The sequence below is a fragment of the Podarcis cretensis genome (genome assembly GCF_951804945.1).
Source record: "Podarcis cretensis genome assembly, chromosome: 16".
NCBI lineage: Eukaryota > Metazoa > Chordata > Lepidosauria > Squamata > Lacertidae > Podarcis > Podarcis cretensis.
Window position 1 is genome coordinate 8,750,464 of NC_137186.1, and position 17,966 is coordinate 8,768,429.

The 17,966-nt window shown below is 50.8% G+C and overlaps 1 protein-coding gene across 2 annotated transcripts in view; it reads right to left on the minus strand.

Moving 5' to 3' along the window:
- The window catches only part of INTS3 (integrator complex subunit 3), a 94,503-nt gene that overhangs the window by 48,839 nt on the left and 27,698 nt on the right, over positions 1-17,966 (minus strand). For both annotated transcript variants that reach the window (XM_079957958.1, XM_079957957.1), the window contains exons 6-10: positions 13,970-14,036; positions 10,385-10,529; positions 8,970-9,099; positions 6,409-6,506; positions 3,633-3,824 (exon numbers count right to left, since the gene is read on the minus strand). In XM_079957958.1, coding sequence (XP_079814084.1) covers positions 3,633-3,824; positions 6,409-6,506; positions 8,970-9,099; positions 10,385-10,529; positions 13,970-14,036 — 632 coding nt within the window. The remainder of the gene's footprint in view (positions 1-3,632; positions 3,825-6,408; positions 6,507-8,969; positions 9,100-10,384; positions 10,530-13,969; positions 14,037-17,966) is intronic.

A 17,966-nucleotide genomic window follows, 5' to 3' on the forward strand; every position in this document is an offset into this window, starting at 1 on the left:
CGGACCTCCGGAACGAATTAAGTACTCAACCTGATGTACCACTGTACCAAGAATTTTAAAGTGTTTAGTAGGCGTCAGAAGTTCAACAGAGAGAGGGGAACGGCCTGACCTAAGCTACAAGGGAGTTTCATCCAAGTGGGACCACAATACTAAGCACACAGCAGATCAGAGCCGTGTACGGGGCCAATAACGACGACCCAACCTCAGAGATCGGCTGGGGACATGAGGGGTTAGCCGACCCTTGTGGCTTTCTGGTCCCCAATCGTTAAGAACCTTCTAAGGTCATGCAACGCCCCACAGATGGAGCCATGGAGCCCCTTCCAGGCAGCTCAGTGGCTTGACCACTGGACTTCCGAGGGAACATGGGCCTGGCGAGTAAATCCTTGCTGGGCTCCAGGCACGCTGGGCAGCTGTAAACTAGCACCTGCGACTTCTCAGTTTCAGGTTCCAGATCTGCGAAATGGAATATCGGCAAGCTCTCCTGTAGCAGGGCTGCCAAAGTGCACTCTGCTCAAACAGTCTGCGATGGCAATCCAGAGCAGAGGGGCAGTGTGCCAGGTGTCCTCGAACAGGACTGCAACAGCAGAGAGCATGAGGTTTCTGCGGCTAAATTGTCATCAAGTGACTCGAGCGAGTGGCCGAGGTCAAGAGGCTACAGCCAAAGTCGGCAGCCAATTTGATTTGATTTGGAAGAGGGGAACCTTATTTCAAAGCCTCAGAAACGGCAACCTGCTCATAAACATAGCAGGAAACCCACCCGCTAATTTCCCTGGGAGAGAGGCAGTTTATTAGGGATATCTATCCTCCCGTTAAGGAAAGGAGGAAATGCCTTATGCAGGAAAACAAGACCCTTCCCTTCCTTCTACAAACCCCCGCAGCTCTACAGGTTTGCAAGGGGGGTTCAAGAAAAAAACCCTTAATAATAATAATAATTTTATTATTTGTACCCCGCCCATCTGACTGGGTTGCGCCATGCCACTCTGGGCGGTCTTCGCCTCTCCCCTAGAAGCAGCGCCCTGCCAAACTTGTTTAGAGAGGCCGTTCCAAAGCCCCAGCTTTTAATTCCCTTTGTTCATTAGCTGCCTCGCCTCCGTCCCTTCCAATAACCATCAGGCAAATGAAATGTGGTCTGCGTTGTCGGCGAGTCAAGCCAGGCTGCAGACCTTAATTAGCTGGGAAGCCAGTGGCAATTAAGCGGCAGAGTCAGAGGGGCTGGGAATGTTAATGTGTGCGTGTGTGAGAGCGAGCGAGCGAACAAGAGGGGACAAGACAACAGATCTGCCACCGGCAGAACCAGGTGATGGCCACGTCTCTCCCCGCCGCCCTCGCCCGCAGGAGGCGGCAATGGCTACCAACTTGGACGGCTTCATGGAGGGCAACACTGCCAAGGGCTACAGGCCACGATGGCTATCTTCTACCTCCACCGCCAGAGGCGGTGTTGTGGCCATGAATGCCGGCTGCGGGAAACCACCGAAAGGAAATGCATCCTTGCGTTCGATTCCGCTGGTGAGCTTCCCATTGGGGCAGTGCTTTCGAACTGGTGGTCCACGGACCACAGGGGCAACACACACCCATCAACTGTCTGGGACATCCTGTCTTTGGGGGGCTCCCCCAAAAATGAGATCGTGGCGCCCCCAAATGCACTGTGCTCTCGTGCGGGTCATGTGATTTGTGCGGGAGCGAGGCCCGGAAGACGCATGTCCCGGTTTTACTCTGGGAAATGTTGAAGGGTACGGCGGCACCGTCGACGTAACGAAAACTACCGCAGAGATATCAACGTTTTCAAAAGTAGGGGGGTCCACAGCACTTAGGTAAAAGTAAAGGGACCCCTACCCATTAGGTCCAGTCGTGACCGACTCTGGGGTTGCGGCGCTCATCTCGCTTTATTGGCCGAGGGAGCCGGCGTACAGCTTCCAGGTCATGTGGCCAGCATGACTAAGCCGCTTCTGGCGAACCAGAGCAGGACACGGAAACGCCGTTCACCTTCCCGCCGGAGCGGTACCTATTTATCTACTTGCACTTTGACGTGCTTTTGATCTGCTAGGTTGGCAGGAGCAGGGACTGAGCAACGGGAGCTCACCCCGTCGCGGGGATTCAAACCGCCGACCTTCTGATCGGCAAGTCCTAGGCTCTGTGGTTTAACCCACAGTGCCACCCGCGTCCCTTCCACAGCACCTAGTTAACTGGAAAATATTGCATTTGGCACTTGGCTTGCTGCAGTGAGAGCAGGAGGCTGGACTAGGTGGGCCTCTGGTCTGACCCAGAAGGGCTTTCCTGGTGTACCCTGAATGGAAACTGGCTCGTTCAGGTGAGGGCACAGATGCATTTGCAACTGGATGCCATCGCAGGTAGCAATGCAGCCCTTGTAAGGTGCTAGGCCCAGGTTAGACATCTCTGCTGCGTTAAAGGAAATAAATAACACAGGTTGGATTTGGAGAGCTAAAAATACCCACTCTTGAATTTCTTGGAAATCTATTATTGCTGTGATTATTATCACCACATATATTTTTTTGCAGCAGCTGGTCTCGACGGTGTTGTTCTTGGCTTCCCAGACACAAACCTCATTTCAAAAGAACAGGGAGATTATAGAAACTAGCAGTAGGATCCAGAAACGATTCCTGGGGCATCACGGCCAGAGCACCTTGAGGAATGAGATTCTGAAGAAAAGCTAGGAGGGGTTGGTGTTCGAGTAATGAATGTGGTTTTAGAAAAAATAGCGGTGTTGGATTGTAGCTAATCACATTTTAATCAGAGTAGATCCATTAAATTCAATAGGCCTAAGCTAAGCAGGTCCATTAATTTCAATGGGTCTACTCTGAGTAGCACTAGGTCTATTCTTGCCACTGTTAAGGCTACCAATGGCCTCGGCCCTGTATACCTGAAGGAGCGTCTCCACCACCATCGTTCAGAAGGCTCTGAGGGCTTTCTGGCGGTTCCCTCACTGCGAGAAGTGAGGTTACAGGGAACCAGGCAGAGGGCCTTCTCGGTAGTGGCACCCTCCCTTTGGAATGCCCTCCCATCAGATGTCCAGGAAATAAACACCTATACAACTTTGAGAAGACATCTGAAGGCAGCTCTGTATCGGGAAGTTTTTAATGTCTGGGGTTTTATTCTGTTTTTTATATGTGTTGGAAGTCTCCCAGAGTGGCTGGGGCAACCCAGCCTTGCAGGATCAGGCCCAAAAGGGCCCATCTAGTCCAGCACCCTGTTCTCACAGTGGCCAAGTGGATGGCGCGATGGGAAACATGCAAGCAAGATTCAAGCTTAAGAGCAGCTCTTTCCACCTGTCGTTTCCAGCTACTGATATTCAGAAGTGCTGTTGTCTCTAACTGTGGAGGGCAGAGCATAGTCAATAGTCATCAAGAGCCCTTCCCTCCACGAATTTGTCTAATCGTCTTTCGGAGACGTCTAGGTTGGTGGCTTGGGGGTTTCCCACTAGGGCTACGTGGGTGGCCCCTGTGGGAACAGGATGCTGGGAACAGCAAGGCAGCCAACAGGTGCTCTCTGGGCGATGCAGAATGTTCACAAACACCCACATGCAGCTCTTCCGGTTCGACGGAGCTCTGCTTGAAAAACCTGGGAGGAACCCCTCCGGTGTTGTCTGCGCTCTCGTTCCCAGTGAGCCTCCTTACCGTGCAGGTGGTGAGCAGCCAGCCAATGATGGCCCAGCGAGGGAGGATGTCGGAGCTCAGCACCTCGTTGGACGGGTGGACCACCCCGCAGATGTAGCGGATGAGGTCGCAGCGCAGGGACTGGCTGTCCGGGGTGGAGAGGTACTGCCGCTGGAACCAGTCTTGGTAGCGTTTCTGCTGGCCAAAGCGCACCTGGAGGGAAGAGAGGGAGAGAGGGAGAGAGGGAGGTCGGAAGGTGCCATGCCATTGGGCCCATCAACGCCTGAACTCTCTCTTTTTTTTTTTTAATAATTTTTATTAACTGGCCAATCACATCAAATTAAATCACATCATATAAATTCCAAATTACAAAGCCAATTTTTTAAATTTTGTTGGGGGAACCCATACTTGAAGATCCAAAGGGGAATTCAGATTATCTTCTTATTACTGCGTTAATGTCCAAATCAGTCCCAATCAGTCCAAACAAAGTTCATAATTCTATCCGGTCTTATCTTGGTGTTGCCACATCATATCTTGTTCGTATAGTTTCTCTTTTTCCTTTACGATCTCTTCTGTTAGTCTCCTTAAGCCGATAGCAAGTGTAATAATCCTGTGTGGATTTCCCGTTCCTTCACTAAGTCCAGATGGTTTCCATATATCTCCTTCGTAGATAACATCACTTTATCCATCGTAAATTTTGGCATTTGTCGCTCTTAAGTCCCACCGAGGAGTTGATTCACGATATGTAAACAACTCTATTTCTCTCTTTCTCCTCCCAGACCCAAGAGCTCCCACAATGCCTCACAAAATGGCGAACGGCATTTTTTCCTGACTGCGTCACTCCAAAACTCTTAGCTTTCCAGCTTCATCTTGAAACATTGCTTTGGATCGAAAGTTTATCTCCACACAGCCTTAAATCCACAGCTTAAGTCCTTAATTTCTGACTCATTAGGGGAGGGGGATTCTTGTTAAATCACATAAAAAGGTAGAGGCAGGTTTTTCCCCCCCTCCCCCCTCAGTCATTACCGTATCTTGACGTTCTTCTCGTATTTTATTGTTGTCTTGTTATCAGAGACCTCTTCTGTCAGCAGTATTTACTCCCCTTTTTCCTTGATGTATGTGCAATTAATCATGTCCAAATTATTTCTTTTAAAGATCATTGCAACCAGTGGCGCAAATCGGGGACGGCGTTGAGGAGTGCCGAAAATCCCACAGGAGGGCTTTGTGCCTAGTGCCCCCACCCCCACAAATTCGGGGGTGGTATAGGGCACAGCAGGCAAGGGCCGTCCCCCCCATAATCCTGGGGGGGTTAAGGAGGCTAATTACCCCCATCATAGCCTCCAAATTACCTCGTGTGGGTCGGAGAGATGTTATTGTCAGCCATCTTCCGATGCGCCACCTAGTGGCCCCCCTCATCAACGCCTGAACTCTTAATTCAGGCATCCTTCTACGTTTCCTGGTTTTTCACCAGGCATAATCCACACAATTCCATGAATAGTTCCCAGCCACGAGGGCTAGAAACTTGCACAAAGTTTGAATTTGATTTTTTATTTTTTAAAAAAACCACACAGCCTATTGGAAAATGGAATTTTGCAGCTATTCCCTGGAAAAACAGTGTATGTCCGGCACTGTTTTGTTCTCTGCAGTGCTTGGAAACAACCGTTTTTGGTTGGTCGGTGTGAAGGCGACAGCAGAACTGCCTTTGGTGTCTGTTGTTAACGGAAAAATCCGAGGGCTCCCTTGGACAAAAACAAAGACACCAACCAGGATAACTTGGAGCAAAACAGCAGCCTGTAGGCTTGGCCTTTATTGAACTGTTGCAACAGGGTGCTCCCCTCACTTGCAGGAGAGAGGAGGGACCCAGAAAAATGGTGTGCAACTTTTGAAATTGCCACCCTGTAGATCAAGACCACCCCCAGAACACCATACATACATCACAGAAGGGGTGTAACCTAAGACCACCCCTCAGATACATCACACCTACATCACAGAAAAGGCGGTCTAAAACAGAAATTTTAATATTGTTTTTCTCCTGTTGTTGTTTATCTCCTGTCTGGCAGGTTATTTGATTGGATTTCCTGGGTAGCCTGGCCAGTCTTTTGTAATGATAAATACTTAGTTCCTGAGCCAGGTCACAGGCTCACACCCTATTCAAACACAGACATACCCTTAAGACAGGATTTGTGAAGGAAAAGACAATGGGGAGGGTTTTCCATTTTGACCTTGCAGAGAAAAGATTTGGTCAGTTTAGGAATCAAAATGGTTCCAGGTTGGCCTTCCTGTGCTGATCTATGTATGTCCTTGGTTGGTACACTTATGAACATTACCATATATCTAAGACCATAAAATTCCTATCACACTGTAGATGGGGAAGCAGATGATTAGCAGCCTTTAGGAAGCTGCCATATACTGACTCAGACCATTAGCCCATTTAGCCTACTGTTTATCTACTCGAACTGGCTTCCACCTCGCCTGCTGCCTAAACCCCTTTTAACCACAGATGCCAGGGATTTGAATCTGAGACTCTCTGTTTGCAAAAGAGGTGCTCCAGAACTGAGCTATACTCCTCTGAACTCAGTTGGGGTGAAGATGCGAAGGGAAATAAGAGGGGACGGAATTCGTGGTAACCACATAAGGCCAGGGGTTGACAGAGTGGCACCCATGGGCGCTACGGTGCCCTTTTGAGATCTTCCCCTGCTCTGTAAGTGTTAAATATTAATAATAATGGGTTGTTGTAAACTGTTCTGGGAGGCCTGCATACCCAAAAGTGCAACCGACAACAAAAAAAAGGTGTTACCCGGGATGTCATGAAGAGCAGCTTGGTCTCCATGTCGGGCGTGAGGCGGCAAGCCAGGAACTTGCGCGAAGTCCGAGACTGCAAGAGTTGCAAAACGCCTGCGTTGGGGAAGGCAGGAAAGGGGAGTGGGGAGTGGGGAGAGAGAGAGAGAGAGAAAGAAAGAAAAGGAAAATTAGATTTACGGCACACTGCCAGCCACAAAAGCTACTAAATCAGCAGGCGTCTCGTACAGCGAGGGACGCATCTTTACACGCAAGGATCAGGCCCAGAACACAGGTCATAAGCTCATAAGAAGAGCCCCGCAGGATCAGACCAAAGGCTGATCCAGCCAGCCTCTTGTTTCCACAGTGGTCAGCCACTTGTGATCCCCAGCGACTGGTCTTCAGAGGCTCCCAACAGTTCCACTATAGTCATCATGTCTAGCAGCCGTCGATCGCTTCATCGTCCGTGAGCTTTGTCTTTTAAAGACATCAAAGTTGGTGGCCGTCACTAAACCAGGTTTAACGTTGCAAATTCCACAGTTTAACTTTGTGCCAACGCTTTCCTGTAAGACAGAGTTGTTCCACCTGGCCTTTGGCTTAGAATCAGTTTGATTCCCTCCCCCTCTTTCTTTTTCCTTTCTCCTCCTGTGAAGAGGCTGCATCCTAATGTTTTAATGCTGTATTTTAATCTTGTTTTTAAATTGTATTTTAATCAACTTGTTTTTATTATTGGTTGTTAGCCGCCCTGAGCCCGGTCTTGGCTGGGGAGGGAGGGGCATAAATAAAATTTATCATTATTATTATTCCTTTCGTCTATCCTGAATTTTCAACCAGTTTCCTTGGATGACCCCAATGGATGGGATGGGAAGGCGGAAAAATCTATCCCTATCCACTGTCTCCTCAGTGTGCATCGTTTTATGCATGGTTCTCTCCTCGCTCGCCTTCGTATGAGGGTCTTTCGCTCACCTCCATTTCCCACCTGGCTCAATACATAAAACAGTGGGAGCTGACCTGAGCCGACACGTTAGTGACAAAATCTGCAAACCCAATTCTCCCGGTCCAAGGGAACACCACGTTTCCGTCAAGACTTGCCGTGGGCCTCCCACCCCATCCGGAGGGCTGTCAAGAGCAGGGGAAAGTTCTGCGTGCTTCAAAGCCGAACCGGCGGTATTGAAACCATTCCACTTGTCGACAGAGGGCCATGTGGGAAGGAGCTCCTTGGATGAAGGACGGCCGCCTCCCCTTTAGAAAACTTGCTTAGTTAAAACGCTTCCCGTGGAGAAAGAAACAAAAACTACCCGTCGGGAGGAACGCGGAGTGAGATCTCCCACGGGTCGACCCCTTCTAGAATGTCTTGAATATGGCCCTTCCAAGAAGCCCCCCAGAGGCGCAATTCAGAGAGTGCTGCTAAGGGCTTTGCATCTTAATTTGCCTGGAATCAGGCCAAAAGGCAGCCAGGGGCGGATGGTTGCTAGAGGTAACTGATGGCCCTTGGGGCGATGATTAAGAAGTTCTCCACAGCCACGGGAGGCGGAAGGGAGGAGCAGCCTAAATTGCCTTCTCTCTCTCTTGGGTGGAGGAATCTTCTCTTCGAAGTGCAGCAAAGATGCACTGAACTCTGATCTGCCAGACCAAAAAGCTGTATGTCCCCTGCGCAGGTGAGGCCAACCCACTAGGCCTCACTGCCAGCTCCCATCCTGGAGGCAGGGATGCTTCAGCTGTGATTCCTGCTTGAGGGGGGGGGGGGTTGGACAGAATGAAATTTTGGTTCCCTTCCAGCTCTACATTTCTGTGATTCTCCAGGGGGTGGCACTGCCTGTCAGCTTCTTCCTCCTTAAAGGTAAAGGGACCCCTGACCGTTAGGTCCAGTTGTGGCCGACTCTGGGGTTGCGGCGCTCATCTCGCTTTATTGGCCGAGGGAGCCGGCATACAGCTTCCGGGTCATGTGGCCAGCATGACTAATCCCCTTCTGGTGAACCAGAGCAACACACGGAAACGCCGTTTACCTTCCCACCAGAGCGGTACCTATTTATTTACTTGTACTTCAATGTGCTTTCAAACTGCTAGGTTGGCAGGAGCAGGGACCGAGCAACGGGAGCTCACCCTGTCGCGGGGATTCGAACCCCCAACCTTCTGATCAGCAAGTCCTAGGCTCTGTGGTTTAACCCACAGCGCCACCTGCGTCCCTTCCTCCTTACTCTTTTTCAAAACCTCTTTGAGGGTCATTGTCCCCCCCCCCCTTACAATCAAGTGGTACATAAATTTTGTGAAACAAATACATAAATTTGCTAACCCCTCTAAACTAGTAGGGGCTCCTTTTCCAGAACAAGGCACAGTGGGCAGCAGAGAACTTTGGTTACGGGGCGGCACAGATACACCGGGTTGGACCCAACTACGTTCTACTCAGGAGTAGACCCACCGGACCTGAGCTAATCATGCTCATCTGTTTCAAAGGGACTACCACAAGCAGGACTGACATTGGATTCAACTCACTGTTGACAAATAACAGGAAAATTTTAAAAAAAGCACTCAGCCTCTGGAAGGAGCTAGTCCATAATGTTCCGGAACTTCATCACCTACCTGTGAACTGGGGGCTCAGCACCTGTGGGTTGTGGATAATGTCCTTCCAGAGCTGTTCGAACTCCGGTATCCTAGCAACGTTCTGCAGGAGCCTCACCAGATCTCGGCCAATCATAAGGCAATCCATAAACTTGGGGTAGGGAGGAAGAGGGAGGAGAAGGGGGGGGGGAGAGTCATTATTGTTCTCAGGCACAGGGATACGGACAGAGTGTGCGCTTTGGGGAACGTTCAGTTCCGAAAACCCTGGCAAAGCCCAAAAAAAAGATGATTCATCCCACCCGTCGGCTGAAAAGGCCTTTCCTCGGGCAGATGGTCTTGCCCCCCTTTGAAGATAGCAGGTTCCAAGGAGGCAGGGTGACAAGCAAGGTCGGCTGCCGCATTAAAAAGATAAAATAAATTTAAAAAAAGAAATGGTTGCTGTTGTACAAACAAACAGGCAGCGCTATAAATTCTGAGCCTGACCCTCGATCACGACCTGGGAGGGAGACTCAAAAGGTGGACTTCTCAAAGCTCAGTGGCCAAGGCTGCGTCTTTTCTAACTCTGGCCGTCAACACCATCGCAAACGGTAATCGGGATCTATGGCTGCCAGCAACAGGGGCGCGATCACATTCACGGGCCGCCATCAATAGGGGTGCAATTGCATTCAATGGCCAACAGCAACAGGGGTGCAATCATGTGCGCTACTACTATTGCTAGCAGCACTGGAGAGTCAGATCAGATTCCTGGCTGTGCTTCTGGCAATATGTGAGCATAACTTGCTCTCCCCGACTGCAGGGCCTTTCCTGCAGCTGCCCCACAACTCTACGGCAAAGCATGAAACTATTCCTTCCCGCTCGACTTTCCTGCAAGGGTTGTAAAAACAAGGGTGGGAAACCTGCAGCCCCTCCAGATGTTGCTGGAACCAGAGCTCAACAGGGATTTTGTTGTACTGGGTCACCTGGGTTGCTGCGGGCAGGGGTTTGGACTAGCACAGGAACCCATGGCCCTTCAGATGTCGCTCAACTCCAAATCCCATCACCCCTGACCATCGGCTATGCTGGCCGGGGCTGCTTGGTGTTGAAGGCCCGCAAGATTTGAAGGGCTGCAGTTCTCCCTAGCCCAGCTTCACTCTTCTGTTAAGTGCATTTTAATGTGTGATCCCTGATTGGTTGGGCTTTCAGCTCCTTAAGAGGAACAAGCAGCAAAGGCACAAAACGCGAAGAGAGAAGCTCATCCGGGTGGGAGTCACAATGGGCTGCGTTGTTTCGAAGTCGGCCCCCACAGAGAAGACAAGGAGAGTGGGGGCCGAGTGTGTCTGCGGCGACAAAGGAGGCTGTCTGGAAAGTGGCTGTCACTTGTCCCTCAAGTGCCTTCCTCCGAGATGGCGCCCGCCCACACGCCTTCAGGCAGCTAAACACTTCCCAGATTCCCTTACCCGGTCGCGGAGCAGGGAGATGCAGAATTCCACCTCCTTCTGCCTTAGGGCGTGCAGGGGAGGCGAGCCATGGTGGTCGACGATCAGGCGGAGGTAGGTGTACACGGACATGGCAATCAGCATGGCACTCTTCAGAACCCACTCCCTGCAAAGAAGGGAGAATTTAGTTCCACGCCACAACCCGGTGCAAACGCCGGCCCTTCCGACTGCTCAGAACCAGTGTGGGCGTTGAGAACATGTACAAGTAGCCCCGCAGGATCAGGCCCGGCATCCTGTTCTCACAGCAGCCCGTCAGATTCTCCCAGGAAGGCCCCCAGGCAAGAGCCCTGTTGTTTGTCTCCAGCATCGAGCATTGAGAGGTAGACTGCCTTAGGACATGGAGGTTCTGTTCTGAACGAATATAAAGAGCTCTGCTGGATCATTTTGCCCAGTGTCCTGTTTTGACGGAGGCTAAGCAAATGCCTGCAGAAAACCCACAAGCAGGATCCGATCACAAGAGCCCTCTTCCCCTTCTGCAGTTTCCAGCAACGGGTATTTGGTTGCTGAAGGTGGCAAATCTTAAGAACCTGGGAGGAAGCCTGAATTAAGATTTCAGACTGGGGGGTGGAGGGAGAGGGGAGGCTTTGATGCCCTCCATGGTCAGATCTGCAAGAAGATCAAACCGATGCATTCTGAAGGAAACCAGCCCTGAGCGCTCACTGGAAGGACAGATCCTGAAGCTGAGGCTCCAATACTTTGGCCACCTCATGAGAAGAGAAGACTCCCTGGAAAAGACCCTGATGTTGGCAAAGATGGAGGGCACAAGGAGAAGGGGTGACAGAGGACGAGATGGTTGGACAGTGTTCTCAAAGCCACCAGCATGAGTTTGACCAAAGTGCGGGAGGCAGTGGAAGACAGGAGAGCCTGGCGTGCTCTGGTCCAGGGGGTCACGAAGAGTCGGACACGACTAAACAACAACTACATGGTCAGATCATCCTGCCCTCCCCCCATCCTGACCCTAGCAAGGCTACTAAGCAGAGATCTGTTTTAGTTATGCTTTTTAAAATATCTCAAAGAGGAAGGTCTTTGCGGGGCAAAAGGGCTTCCGGTCTATTTACTGGATGTGCAGCACAACAGCAGCAGCAGCGAAAGGGCAGGAGTGGCAAAGGAGGGGGCAGCCAATGTCAGGGGGTCTGTGCATGACGCTGCCCTCCAGCCTGAGCTCGGGAGTAATTGATCTGGCAGGTGACGCAGAGGAAAGGTTTAAGGGTGCTCCAGAGGCAGCTCAGGGCTCGTTATGCCACCGAGTGCCGGAAAGGGCCAACGCGCGACGTGGTGGGCTTGGCTCACCCCCCCGATCCGGATGCTTGAGCAACAACACCTTCTGCTCCCAATTAAAGCAGCCAAAGCGGGAGGGTTTTGGTTTCACATTTTAAAAAAAAACCACAACTATGCTGCTTAATTAAAACCTCGCTTTCCATTCTGCCGACCTCAGTTGAGTTTCCCCCTCAATCCTCGAAATTCCCAGGCCAGGACCCAGCCCCTAGAGCAGTCAGTGCTTCTCAAACTTGGGTCCCCGGCTGCTGTTGGACTACAACTCCCATCATCCCTGACCACTAGTCCTGCTAGCTATGGATGATGGGAGTGGTAGTCCAACAACAGCTGTGGACCCAAGTTTAAGAAACACTGGGGGAATGGGCCTGTTTCCTCGTTCGTCGTCAACCCCTGAGCAACACTGCCAATGAGGGCCTGGGACTTTGGGTAGGGCCTTTTCTGCTGCGGCACAAAGCCCCCCATGTGGGGGCATTCAGCTTTTGAGGAGCAGCCTTCCCCTCCTTGAAATGTCCCAGGCTCTCCCCCTATCAATCCCCCACAGCCCAGTACAAGCCGCAGGAGAAACTGGGAAGGTGACGTTCTTTAAGGCAGGGCTGGGGAATCCCAGGCTCTAATGCAGCAACTCTCCCCAAGCCACGCCCCTGGCTGGCCTTGCTTCACGCCCTCCTTAGCCACACCCCCTCTCCCCAGGCCACACCCTCTTGTAATTCCCAGCAACTGGAGTTCAGAGGCGTATTGCCTCTGACAGTGGAGAACACAGCCATTGTGGCCAGCAGCCACTGACAGTCTCAGCCTCCTCCATGGATTTGTCCAATTCTCTTTCAAGAGCGATGAAGACGGCATCCCAGCCATCTGTACGGCTCCCTGTATTTCGCCTCGGAGACAAATGGCAGCATCGTGTGTTCCTACTGAACCCAGTATTGTCCACTCTGACCGGCAGCAGCCCTTTGGAAGCCACAGGTCCTCCTGCTAAATCTTCAAAACTTCTCTCGTAAGGAGATAAGAAGACATCTGTTCGGTCAGACCGAAAGTCCAGCAACTCTACCATCGTAAGGGCTAAGTACTTGCTTAACTGCTGGACCACTCGGGGCGCCCAACTCTGTATGCGAGATGCCACTAGGCAGTCACAGGCCAAGAAACACAATCTTGCCCAGAGTTTTGCTACATCCCATTCCTCTTTCCTCCTTGCCAACATAAATTCCAAATGTGCCCAACAAATGGGAGGCAGGAGAGACTGTTGCAAGTGCAAAGTCCCTCTGAGCACAGAATTTGGACTTCTTTTGGCATGGAACATCACACTCAAAGACCAAGGAAGGAGAGGGAAGCCTTCAAGTGGGCTAGAAACTTGACCCTGTGTGTGTGTTAAGCCTAAGATGAGGGTTGTCAGGAATCCGTGTCAGGTAAGGCATTGCAGAAGACAAACAAAATGAACTACTAGGTAAAGACTGTCTAGGCAAGAACCAGCAGGCAGAAAGCAATGATTTACAGCCCCCTGGCTCTTCCAGCCACGGAAAACGTGCTCGCTCTCCGAAGAGCGCACTAGATGGCACTGTGGGGCAACGCAGCTGGAATCAAACTGTTACTTGCCAAAGGGAAATAAACACACTTGAAAAACTCTTTATGTGTCCGTCCGTCCCCCGTGAAGTAAAACGCTTTAACAACTTGATTGTTCACCACAGCAATAAGCAATTTCAAAGAGACACTGCAGCTACAACACATGCCATCCTAAGAGAGGGAACCGCGCATTGAAATATTATGACAGATGCACTCGGGATGCATCCGTGCAAAGAAAAAGGGGCTGCAGAAAAGGAACGGCGTGGGCAACCGAGACTCAGTGTAAACAAAGTCAGATCAGCCTCGGTGACTCAAGCCTGTTGCTGCGGGTGTCTGGAGAAGGTGGCCGGGTTCGTACCAAGGTAATAAATATTCATCGCTCCTAGCAATAAGGCCCAGCAGAAAGCCATGCCCCATTAATTGCGCGGTCTCTATGCAGGGCTGCTTCGGGGCTCTCTTCATCTTGGTCACAGGGGAAGTCAGGACTGATCAGCCCTGGCAAGGCTCGGTAGCGTGAAAACGAACTTCAGAGTCCACACTGGACAAGGTCAGACACTGCTGAGCCCGGCCTTAAAAGGCAACACAAAGCTACTAGCCAGGGAATCCACCTGAACAAGCCTTCAGAGCAAGTCTAAGCAAGCGCCGTCCGTTTGCTCCATTGTGAGCAGGCCATGACCCCTGGCTGCCAGCGATGGCCGACTAACCAGGCATACATACCTCTGCTCAGTAAGCATATCGAGGATGTTTTCTGCCAACCAGATATTCTTCGCCGTTACGTCTCCGCCTGCAAAGAGACAAACAGGTGACGAGAAGGTTGGAAGGAAGCCGGTTCAGACTGCGGATTGCACTTTCCTCCAGCATAAGGTTTGCACCAAACTGCCCTCGATACCTTTCAGCTAATCAAACTTTTTGCTGCTGTTGTGTTTGCCCAGTACACCGATAAACCCACCCACCCTAGCAGAACCCTGTCCTCCTTTGCTCAATGGTGTAGCTCAGGTACTTTCTGGAAACCAATGATCAAACGGACATTGGAAGAACCGTTCCAGATCAGGTCAAAAGCCTTTGACACCAGCCACTCAAGATTCCTCTAGGAGGTGAACAGGCAGGGTGTGAAGACAAGAGCCCTCCCTCCCTGTAACCCATAAGGATGTAAAAAGAGCCTGCAGGATCAGGCCAATGGCCTGCCTCTTCTCACAGCAGCCAGCCTGGTGCCTCTTCTGTAAAGGCCTGCAGGGAAGACCTGAGCACAACAGAAGTACACCAGCAGTCTCCAGCTCAGCTGGTTAGAGCGTGGTGCTGATTAACGCCAAGGTTGTAGGTTTGACCCCCATACGGGACAGCTGCATATTCTGGCATTGCAAGGGGTTGGACTTAGATGATCCTTAGGGCCCCTTCCAACTCTATGATTTTATTCAGACGCATTTACTACCTTCAAACGTGGAGGAAGAGCCAGTAGCCACTGACCGCCTTCTCCCCCATAAATTTGACTGCAAACCCCAAGATCAGGCCAATGGCCCATTAGGGAAACCAATCAGGGCAGGACCCAAGTACGAGAGAGCTCTCCCCTCCTGCGGCTTCCAGCAGCTGGTATTGATTACTGATGCAGCGCCGAGGGACCCAAATTAAATGACAGCGGCCTGACTCAGTGAGGCCAAAATTGGGGAGCAAGCGAAAGGTCACCTCGGCCTGCCAAATGGAGGAGTGAGAGATGCTCAGCGGAAGGGATATTTACACCCAATTTTGACCTTTGAAAGCAAGGCCTGAGCACAACAAGCAGGGCTTTCTCCACCCGTGATGCCAGCCAGAAGACAGCAAGGAGGGCTATTTGGCCAGGGCACCCTCCCCTAACTCAGCTCCCCCACCAGGTGTTAAAGGTAAAGGTAAAGGGACCCCTGACCATTAGGTCCAGTCGTGACCGACTCTGGGGTTGCGGCACTCATCTTGCTTTATTGGCCAAGGGAGCCAGCGTACAGCTTCCGGGTCATGTGGCCAGCATGGGTAAGCCGCTTCTGGCGAACCAGGGCAGTGCACGGAAATGCCATTTACATTCCCGCCGAAGTGGTACCTATTTATCTACTTGCACTGTGACGTGCTTTTGAACTGCTAGGTTGGCAGGAGCAGGGACCGAGCAATGGGAGCTTACCCCGTCGTGGGGATTCAAACCGCCAACCTTCTGATCAGCAAGTCCTAGGTTCTGTGGTTTAACCCACAGCGCTACCCGCATCCCGCACCAGGCATTATTGGGCTCCAATTTCCATCAGACCCCCACCCCTGGCACGGGTAACGGCTAGGGATGATGGAGTCCAGTAAGATCTGGAGGGCCGCAGGGGCCCCCCAACTCTAGACTAGGGGCACCCAAGGTCAGGCTGTCATGCAAGCTAGCTAACAAAGAGCCCCGAGGCTTGTAAATTCCTGGTTGCTGTGAGCGATTGCGGGGCAAATTCCTTTCTCCACCAGAGTACTCTTTAAAAATTCAGGCTGAGCCATTCTTGGATGCCTGTCCTTGAGAAGGGAGATGGGGGGGCCCTCAAAAGATGTAGTCATGGCAACCGAATCCTCGTAAAAAGAAGAAGAAAAAACCTTATCTGGGTGAGGGGGCGGCAGAGGTACCTTAGGAAAAGAAGTTTCCCGTAAGTTAGAAGTCTGCAAACACTTGGCACGGGTGCCAAACAAAGGAGAAAGACAGTAGTTTGCTGGTCCACTATGGTTTTGTCCTTCCTGCCCCCCCCCAAACAAATAGCTTTTAGAGCCTGTCCTTCGGGTGAGGGGGGCGGGAGCTGGCAAGCTCTGAACTCATACAGGCCCAACTCCACATTGCAGATGCAGGCGGTTAAAAAAACAAAACGACAGATTTTCCACTGCGGCAAATTCCTTATGTCAGCCCGGCACCAAAGTGTGCCAGAAGTTCTCGAGATCCCTATCAAGACCATACCTGATTTGGTAGGGAAGGAACTGGTGGGGCGGAGAGATGAGGACTGTTTGGCCAAGAGGCATCCTATTACTGCAATTTAATGAGAGATGCCTGATTGGCTGGGAGGTGTGACCAGGATAGGGGTGCGGGACCTGTTACCCTCCAGATGCTGCCAAACTACAAGTCCCATCATCCCTAATCGTAGGCCGTGCAAGCTGGGGCTGATGGGAGTTATAGTCCAGCCACAGCTGGAGGACCCCCTGGTTCCTCAGTCCTGCTATATACAAACTCGTCTCTGGCGACGAGACTTCTTTATAACTTTAAAAATCGAAGTTACACACACTTTAATGTAAAGTGAAAAGGAAATCTTCCAAGAGTTATTGCAAAAGTTATTGCATCTTTTAAAAACAAAAACAGGTGTCCCATAATTGCATAAAAAATGGTTTAGGGATAAATCTGTTTTATTAAATTGGACAACGTTCTATATCTGCAATGGCACATGAACAATTTAAGGCAGCTGCATTACCAAACTCTTCCTTTTTAAAAAAGGATATATAATTACAGAATAATGTTCCCGAGTAATGGTTGTTCTCTACAAAAATAAAATAAAACGACCCTAAACACACCAGGGATTTTTTAAATTGGGCGTAATCAAAACATGCGGAATAAAGAAACTCTGCACCCACTGCAAGCCCGCTTAGAGAGAGCTGCTCCAATATACCTTGCTGCTAATTGAGCAACTCATTTCGTCCTTCGTTACCTGAAAAGGGCAACCCTCCTGCCATCAACCACCCCTCCCTCTCTCCTGGCCCTGCCTGGCTCCGGTTTAAGGCAGCTGTACACAATTAAACCAGTGCTCTCCCTTGTAGCTGTTGGCAACCTGGACCTTCAGCACCTCAGCTTTACATGACAGGCGGTTCATTTGGAACATGCCAGCATTACCATAGGCAAACAGTGACTGCCACAATATGCTCCCTTCATTAGACACAGGCAGCAGCAAAAATAACAGCTTAGTGACAGGGTCGGGTGCAGTGATGCTCAGGAGGCTACTCAGAATGGCCTGATTGCTTGATGAGAAATGGGCAACTTAAGAAATTAGTCATATTGGTTGCATCTAGCCCAGCTTCCTGTTTTCACAGTGGCCAACCAGACGCCACAATGGGACGCCCCCAAGAGCTCTCCCCCTGCGGCAGTTTCCAGCAACTGGTACTCAGAAGCATTTCTGCCTCTGCCAGAGAAGAAGAAGAAGAAGAAGAAGAAGAAGAAGAAGAAGAGGAGGAGGAGGAGGAGGAGGAGGAGGAGGAGTTGCTGCTTGGATTTTATATCCCACTTTATCACTACCCGAAGGAGTCTCAAAGCGGCTAACATTCTCCTTTCTCTCCCCCCCCCCCCCCCACAACAAACACTGTGAGGTGAGTGGGGCTGAGAGACTTCAGAGAAGTGTGACTAGCCCAAGGTCACCCAGCAGCTGCAGGTGGAGGAGCGGAGACGCAAACCCGGTTCCTCAGATTACGAGACTACCGCTCTTAACCACTACACCACACTGGCTCCCTTATGAAAAACCAAGCCTTAAGAGCAGTGCCGGATTTACGTATAAGCTAAACAAGCTATAGCTTAGGGCCCCACTCTCTTGGAGCCCCCCAAAAATTTTAAAGGGGAAAAAACCCTGGATACTTCTTAATTGTATTTCACTTCAGCAATTACTTTGATAAAATACGTATTTTGATATGTGCGAATGGCTTTAGATACCTATGAGGTCCATAAATTACCATATAGCATATATTCAACACAAAAAAGTAACAA